This window comes from Schistocerca serialis, chromosome 9, assembly GCF_023864345.2.
Source record: "Schistocerca serialis cubense isolate TAMUIC-IGC-003099 chromosome 9, iqSchSeri2.2, whole genome shotgun sequence".
Taxonomy (NCBI): Eukaryota; Metazoa; Arthropoda; class Insecta; order Orthoptera; family Acrididae; genus Schistocerca; species Schistocerca serialis.
In genome coordinates, this window is record NC_064646.1 from 395351525 (window position 1) to 395360173 (window position 8649).

At 48.2% G+C, this 8649-nt stretch overlaps 1 protein-coding gene and 1 non-coding gene across 2 annotated transcripts; both read right to left on the reverse strand.

Annotated features, from left to right (window-relative positions):
• Positions 1-1235: 1235 nt before the first annotated feature.
• Trnad-guc (transfer RNA aspartic acid (anticodon GUC)) lies at positions 1236-1307 on the reverse strand. Its single transcript has one exon. It is a non-coding gene; the product is annotated as a tRNA-Asp (tRNA).
• A 4990-nt stretch (positions 1308-6297) lies between these two features.
• On the reverse strand, positions 6298-7170 carry LOC126419649 (uncharacterized). Its single transcript, XM_050086837.1, has one exon. The coding sequence runs from the start codon at positions 7168-7170 to the stop codon at positions 6298-6300; it is 873 nt and encodes a 290-aa protein (XP_049942794.1).
• Between the last annotated feature and the right edge of the window lie 1479 nt (positions 7171-8649).

The window sequence follows — 8649 nt, forward strand, 5'->3', positions numbered from 1 at the left end:
TTCTTGTTGCATGCAGAGCTCTGGGGCCCAAGTGCTGACTTCGCCATCTGGTTCGCGTTACTTTTATTACTGACGCTGCAAAAGATGTCCACACGTTTTTAGTCTTCTCGCTTTTACTGTTGTGAATCTCCCGACTAGATCAGAAAACATTCTCGATGGATGTCTGTGCTTTTGGATATACCACCACGGAGTTATGACCTCTTTGTTCGGTCCTTTACCCCCGTCCCACGTTCCCAATCAACCTAACAACAAACCAGTTAAGGGCCCTAATGCTTTCCAGGCGAAGCTGAACACTTCCTTCCGTCACCCTAATAATGTTTCCCCAAAAAATTAACGCATACGGTCAGTTTTCCCCTCCGCCAGAAAGAAAAGCAAATGTTACCATCTTCTCCCATTTATGCTTCTTGATCTTCTCATTTCTCAGTCATTCACATCACATTCTTTTCTACAGTATTCCTTAACTGTATATTCTCTGTCTCTCCTATCAATTATTGCTCAGCTCGTAGCCTGTTGTCGAATTTTCCAATGGGCAGACAGCATGTAGATAGCCACCACGGCTCGTAAGTGGTTCAAGGGAAACTGCTGGGAGCTGGTAGGCGGCTCCAAACACTCGATGGGCCGTCTCGATCTCCACCAGTACAAACAGAATTCCCTCAATCCAAAATCTTCGTCTTCTTCTCTTGAGACTTCATAGATACCTTGATCTACAACTTCTTTCTTGAGCCTTGTCTCATCTAAATACCTTCAACCTGCTGGATGGATTTTTCCTTGAAAACGACTTTATTCTGCCCGCAAGTGTCAGCGTAGCGTCAGTCGAGACAAGTCAAGCTGAGAGCTGTAGGAGATGTTACGCAATTAAATAAAGGCGTGTGAAAGCGACGCAAACAACACTTTCCAAGTGTCCCACGTCACGTGACCAATAGCCAGTACACCTCCACACAGCAGAGTGGCGCAGTGGAAGCGTGCTGCGCCCATAACCCAGAGGTCCGTGGATCGAAACCACGCTCTGCTAAAATTATTTCTTTTCCTCATTGTGTCGAGCTCGATTATTACGCCTAGAGTGTCGGCTGGGGGCATTGCTTCAGCGTCAACAGCAAACCCCGTAATTCTGAAGTGTGAAGAATGCGAGAACCACTTCCTAAGATGTAGCTATTTTTTAAGATTTTGCAGCAAAGTTAATGCTCTTCAGCCCACACGCCCAACACTCGAGCCGTTTTGTGAGATAAAAATCGCATCTCCCCGGCGGGGAATCGAACCCCGGTCTCCCGCGTGACAGGCGGGGATACTAACCACTATACTACCGAGGATGCTCTGCAGGCAGCTCCCTGTGTGGGAGACACTTGTTGCAAGTAGCCGTAAACGTTATACACTAATTTCGGCGAGTGATAGTGCAGTAATTAAAAATCGTATGTGCCTCCTCGGCGGAGAATCGAATCCCGGTGTCCCGCGTGACAGGCGTGACTAACCACTATACTACCGAGGAAGACGTAGCTAGCGAATAGAATGCACATTAATCTTACTCAAATAGCTGATACATCTCAAACCTAGCCACCTGGTGCTGTCAGAGACAGCTGCTACGAAATAAAAGTATGCCCCAGGTGAGGCTCGAACTCACAACCCCGGCATTGCTCACGGCTACTGCCTTATAAGTACCGTGCGCTAACCAATTGCGCCACTTTTTTTTTTTTTTTTAACGTATTTAGACTTTTATTTACAAAATAACAATTTCGTTTTACAAAATACAGTTTACATTTTACTTGTAAAGACGAGACAATCCATTCTTTATTTTTATTTTTCTGTTACTGTACTGTCCAGGTAATGATTTCATTTTGTATCTTTTTTTTAATATTTTTCGAAAGTCTGTCAGTCTGAGGTTTTTTTAGTTGTTTCTTGCACCGTTTATTGTTGTAGTTTAGCAATTTAGCTTTTTTGAACCTTTGTACGCTACATTTATACGTATGGCAGAGTGAATATGGAGTAAGCATTGATTGTACGATCTAGTTATTTACAGAGAATAATTAGTATATAAGAAAACAAAGTTATTTTATGGAATTTTACTTATTACTAGTTATGGTATTATTATTGATATTATTTTTGTAGATGTTTTGAGTTGAGGATGTGCTCTATTCATTTTAAAATAATGTGTTATTACTATCCTCTTTTTAAATCTTGTGTTAGAAACAAGGGGGAGGCATTTTACGTTGGGTCTTGAAAAACGAGACCTTAGTGGGACATGCACTAGGCATGAAATCAGTTTGATAGAAATATTAACGAGTGTATCAGTTGTCAGCTCTTGTTTGATGGGTAAAGTGGTATCCAAAGGGGAAACCCTCATGAAAAACTATCTTAACATATTAAACAATCCATGACAAAAGAAAAAGGACATTACTATTTTAGCGAATTTTTAAACCTATTTTTTTTTTCGATTGAGGAAGGAGCAATTCACTAGGAAGCATTATATAGTGCAATTTTAGAGCTAGTTTACTATCGGTGGTGCGAGAGAGTGAGGAAGACTGAAAGGAGGAAACTATTCGTGGTGGCAAGACAGACATATATAAGCATGTAGATCACTAGTTTGTTGTACTGATAGGCCTGTAATAGTTTTGTGGTACTCACAGTTTCGCACACCTCTCGATTGCACACGATGGAAGGCAGAAAAAAAAGCACAAAAACACAAAAGACAAAAGGAAACTGGGAGCTACGGTTATATTGACACTATATTGTAAACTTTTACGCGTTCGATCACTTTTCACTGTCACTTTTTTTTTTTTTTTAATAAAAAGCACTGTAGCACTTTAACACACGCATCACTGTTGGTGCTTTTGGGATGTGGGAGGACATCTGCGACTGCGGCAAGGGCGTGGGGGGGGGGGGGGGGGGTTGTGGCGGTGGACGGCGGCGATGGCAGCGGCGGCGGCGGCGGCAACGGCGGTGGCGGACACGTCACGTGGCGGCAGACAGGGCATCCCTGAAGGCGGCGGTCAGCGGGATCTCCAGGAAGTTGGGGAAAGTCTGACGATATGTAGCGCGTTGTTTTGCCCTCTTGTGCTCTTCCCACAAGTCCGTGAGGAACTGCACGCTGTCTGACTGCTTTTTGGCAATGACTGCGTGTGCAGTCATGGCGAGTATCCACATCGTGGCCGTTCGTTTTGGCCTAGGGAACGGTTTCGCGTCAGGGACAGTGAGAGCCGTGACTTGGATGTTTCTTGGGTCGCTTCTGTTCATGTGGGCTATTATCTTCTTGCTTGTCTCCCATATGTTGCTGGTTGCCCTGCATAGGAAACGGTGCTCTACAGTGTCCTTTTCGTTGCACGTTTCACAATTGGGCGATTCTTTTATCCGGATTCGCGCCAGTCTCTCGTTGGTCGGTACGGTGTTGTGCACTGCTTTGTACCACGTAGATCTGGCGTGCTCCGGTATTGCTTTCTCTGAGATATTTCTCCAGACGACTGGCCAGTCGTGGTCTGGAGATTTTATCTCGATTCTTGTTCTGTGGGTTTGCCCTCTTAGTGCGCCGTAGATGTTTTTCGCCGTCCTTAGCTGCGGGTTTGTTACGGTGGGCAGTGCGTAACTTTTATCGAGGATCAGTTGCCTGATGTGTCGCATCTTAAACGGTATGTGACTGGTGTCTACCGGCGCTTCTTCTGATCGTGGCCTGTAGATGTTTATTAGGCAGGCCGTGATGCTGTCTTTGTTTTTGCCCTCCATTTGGATTGCTCTGTGGAGCAGCAGCGCAGCACACTTTGTCCTGACGTCCACCAGCCCCAGCCCTCCTTCCTCCTTCTTCAGTGAGCACGTCGCCTGCGATACTTTGAATATTTCCCGTCTCCACAGCAGGTAGTAGACGGCTCCTTGTATCGCTCGGGCGATTTCTGTTGGTGCACTCAATATCTGTGCCACGTACCAGGCTTTCGACAGGATCGTTGTGTTGATCAATTCTGCTTTTTGTCCTAATGTTAGATGTCTACTCGAGTGAGTCCTGGCGAGCCCTCGTATTGTATGTAGGGTTGTTCGCCAGTTCTGTGTCGCCATCTTTAGTGGGCATTTTTGGATGAGTATCCCTAGTGTTTTGTGGGTCTCGGTTACTCGATACCACTCCCTGTTGATGGTCAGACTTCCGTTGCCAATGGGGAGCAGCACGGTTTTTCTGGGATTGACCCTTGCTCCCGATGCGTTTTGAAATGTTTTGATTATCGGTTCTATTTCGTCTATCTCCTGCTCGTTGTTGACAAAGATTCCCACATCGTCGGCGTAGGCCATGCATGTGACCTTCTGCTGCCCGATTTGGTAACCGTGCAGGCTTGCAGCCAGTTTACGTAGCAGTGGATCAAGCGCTGCCGCGAAGAGGGCCATGGACAACGGGCAGCCTTGCCTTACTGACTTGCCTAGTTTTAACCTTTTTGTTGTCCATCCATTTACAGTTATTATCGATGAGGCGTTCTTTAGAAAGTTTCTTATAATGTCGGTGAATTTTTGTCCGAATCCGAGTTTGGTTAACGTTTGCAGGAGATATCGGTGGCTGATCCTGTCGAAAGCCTTGTGGAAGTCAACAGAAATTATTGCTGCGGTCGTTCTGCTGGTGGCGGCGTGCGCAATTACGTCTCTGTATGCGCAGGCGGCGTCGAATATGCTCCTGCCGAGCACTGCACACGTTTGCCACGGGCTGATCGCCTTCATTAACGCAGTCTTGATGTTATTTGCGAGGCATTTCGCGGCAATCTTGTAATCTGCATTCAGCAAAGTTATGGGCCTGAACTCTTCGATGTGTTTCGCTGCCTTTGTTTTTGGGAGAAGGATTACCGTCCCTTCCAGAAAGGAGGCCGGTACTGCTGTCCCGTTTAGGATTTCGTTCACCATTTCTGTCAGATGTCTTCCTACTTGGTCCCAGAGCTGGCTGTAGAATTCCTTGGGGATGCCGTCGGCTCCTGGTGCTCTGCCGTTTGCGCTGTCTTTGAGGATGGCTCCCACCTCATCCTCTGTCACGTTTTCGGTCAGTAGCGCCCGATCTTGATTGGTCAAGAGCCGACGTGTCTCCAGCAGGATGTCTGCCGTTTTGGCATCGTCCGTCTCTTCGCTTCTGAAGAGCTTTTCGAAGTGGTTTTCCACGTGGTCCACAATTTCCCGCTTTGTGGACAGCTTGTTTCCGTCCTTATCGAGGAGTTCGGAGATAACCTTGCTGTTTGCCCTTTGCCTTTCCCTGACTAAGTGGTGCAGTGTGGCGGGCTCATCCTCGATGACGCCGTGCGTTTGACTGCGAGCGATGACGCCTTCCATTCGCTGCCGTTTCATGTTGAGCAGACGTGCTTTTAATCTTCTCACGCGCGTCAGGTACTGTAGGTCGTCAGCAGGGGCGTTAAGCGCGTCCTTAAGACAGAGTGCGTAGAAGTCTGCTGTGCTTTTCTTCCAGTATGCTTTTTCCGCGCTGTATCTGATCAGTGCTCTTCTGATCGCTGGCTTGGCAAGTTCTGTCCACCACTCTATAGTGGAGTTGTATGCGTGACGTCTTTCTGAGCATTTCCCTACTGTGTCGGAGATTTCTGACCGTAGTTTCTCGTCTTTGAGGTGTTTGACGTTTAGTTTCCATCTCGCCTTTTGTCCAGCGATCTTTCTTCTCGGCAGGTGGATTTTGGTTTCGTATGCGCAGTGATCAGAGAAAATCACTGGGCAGACCTCTACGTGCGATACAGAGGCGGCCAACTCTCTGCTCACGTACACCCTGTCTAATCTGCTTTTCCCCGTGTTGTAATGAAAAGTGAACTCTGTGTTCTCTTTGTTGAGCAGACGCCACGAGTCGTCGAGTTTTAGACGCCTTATGAGCTCTTGCAGCTCCATGCATAGATTCGGTACCGGGATCTGATCTTCTGGTGCAGCTACGCAGTTAAAATCTCCTCCTAGCACAATTTTGGTGTCATTCTGCGGGAGGAGTTCGCAAATGCGTTCGTTGAAATATTGTCCTCTTGCCCTCTTCTTTTCTGAGCCCGACGGTGCGTATATGTTTATGAACACCGTTCCTGATATTTCTAATGCGATCCCGCTTCCATCTACCATCAGTTTTGGCTCCCCTGTCTCTATTCCTTCTCTTATCATAATCGCTGTCCCTCGTCGGGTTTCGGGGTCTATGTTACTGATAACTCTGTATCCGGGTACCTCTTCTATTTGTGTCGTTACCACCTCCTGCAGGAGAACTACGTCTGCGGTTCTATGCTGCAAGAATTCTGATAGGGCGTCTAATTTAACTGAAGAGCTCATTCTATTGACATTGCATGAGATGATCGTGTGCGTTGTTTTACTGTGCATTTAGAATGAGGGTCGTCGGGCGCTTTGCTGGGGCGGGTCGGGTGTGTGCTGTGGCCGGTCAGGCCGTAGGGCGACGTCCTCGGGTTTGCTGGTGTGCGTTACGGTTTTTGCGGGTGGTGCGTCTGATGATTCTGCATCAGATGTCTCCATCCGTTCTGCGTTATCGTGGCTCCTCCTGGCGCCTTTCCTTTTCGGTTTTGTCGGCTTTTGCCGCTCTGTGTTGGTGTCCTTCCTCTCGTTGTCCGACTCTTTGAGCATGCGCGCAATTTTGTTAACAGATTTCTTGATGTTGGCCTCGCGCATCTCACTAAACGTTTGTGGCGTGTTGCTGCTGGGTCCGGCCGTCTGGCTGGCCACAGCTGCTTCCTGGACGGGGGCGTCGACCTCCGCTACCTTCTGCCGTCGGATGGCAGGTGAAGGGGCGGGGGCTGCGGCCACCTCGCACTCCATTGTGCCTTCGCCCTCCGAGTCGGAGCTGAGCTGCCGTTTCTCTCCCGCGCTACCTGCGCTGGCCACGGCCGGGGCCGGGACGGCGGCAGGGGTTGGGGGAGCCGCTGGGCTTTCCGTCGCGGCGGTCGGGGCTGCCGCTTCCGCTGTCGCTTCTGTGGCTGCTACGGCTACGACCGGCTCTTCGTTTAAACGTGGCGCTTCTCCAGCTACAGCTCCGGCGTAGTTGCCGGTAATGTCCTGTTGCTCGGCATTCGTATTCGGTTGCCGTGGCAGTTGCGCCGGTCGTTTGTTTCTTGGGCAGTTTGCGCGCATATGCTCTGTGGAGTTGCATATGGAGCACGTCTGGGGCTGGCCATTGTACTGCACCACTCCCCTGTGCCCTCCAATCATCACGAATGATGGCACGTGTTTCTTTAATACCATCGTCACCGCCCTGACGCCCGAGTCGACCTTGTATCTGTGTCCCGTTCCCCAGAACTCGCGGTTCACCGACAGAACTTCTCCGTACAGTCTGATACATCGTGCAACTTCCTCGTCCGGCACTTCGAAAGGCAGATTGTAGACCTTCAAGTGCCTCACACCGTAGCCAGCGTACGAGATCTTTACGTCACTCACGGCACCGTCCCTGTGCGTGAATTTCCGTATACCACCGCGGGTGGTCACCAAGGTTTCACATCGTACGAGCGTTTTTAATTTAATGAAAAGACTGTATACTGTGAAGTCCAGCATCAGTCCCTCAAGTTCATCCTCCTCTATCCTCAGTTCACTAAACATCCAATCCTCAATTTCAAAGGACGTTGGCCTAACGAATTCCCGGTCAAATTGCAACTGCAGCGTCGTATTAGATCGGTTGTAAGTAGTCATTTTGACTCACCAAATCGTTGAAGCTCACGTTAAGGCGACGAAACAGCTACGGCTGGCGCGGCGCGGGAGCCGGCAGGCGACGGGCGCGGGCGCGGTAGGATGTCGGGCGGCGACGGCTCGGCGGCCGGTAATCCTCGGCTACCTGGGACGCACAATAGCGAGCGGCACACGTGTTGCCAGGCGGGCAGCCAGCCAAAGTCCACTGGGGCTACAGCACAGTGCTCTGTTAGCGGTATTCACTTTGCTGCAAACCTGTAGTGGCCACTTCGAAGTGAAGTAACCCAGCAGGTGGGAAATTTCACATCCTGCTGTATCCGAAGTAATTGCGTATAGTAGGAGATTAGGGTCTGTTTTTGCAGATCTGAATGAAAGAAATGAATTCAGTTTCAGTACCAGATAACTCTTGTAATGTAAAAGCTGTCGCAATCAAGTATTCTTCGTTCTCCTTGATACTCGTTGCTATCCCAACCAGCAGCGATCTCTTCTCAACGAACTTTAAATATGTTACTGGTCGATACTTATTTGGTGTAGTAAATATTAATAGACTGTCTCGTTCACTGCTTCACCGAAATTAAGTAATTCGTGTCCATTAAATTCACTTCAAAAGTAACTAACACACTCGCAGGCGTAATTTGAGTTCACCGGAGATGTTACAGCCCGACCTTTCGTTGACAATTGCTGCCTGTAAAAAGCAAAGTTATTAATTCCCCAGAGTTAAAAAATAAACGTGTTTGCTCGTCAGACGGAAGCACAATCCTTTTATCGCACTTAAACGCATAACCAAAATGTCAATTTAGCAAAAAGTCAAATGTAAGCCCACTTCCGAAGAAACTGGTTAACTTTTATTGCATGCCACTGTCCCTATTTTATCTTTAAAGTTGCCTGCCACAAACTTATTGGTCTCTAGGTAGCCGAGTATTCTACCGTCAAAGATATGCGTGCATATTTTCCTGCACTCAAATTTAAGCTTGAATTGTATTTCCATTTGTCAGAATTTCACCCGATAGGATCTATTCAAAATTCTTTATAAATCACAGT

Excerpts from the sequence above, each read along its gene's own strand:
- LOC126419649 (XM_050086837.1), bottom strand. The coding sequence starts at position 7,170 with ATGGTATTAAAGAAACACGTGCCATCATTCGTGATGATTGGAGGGCAC.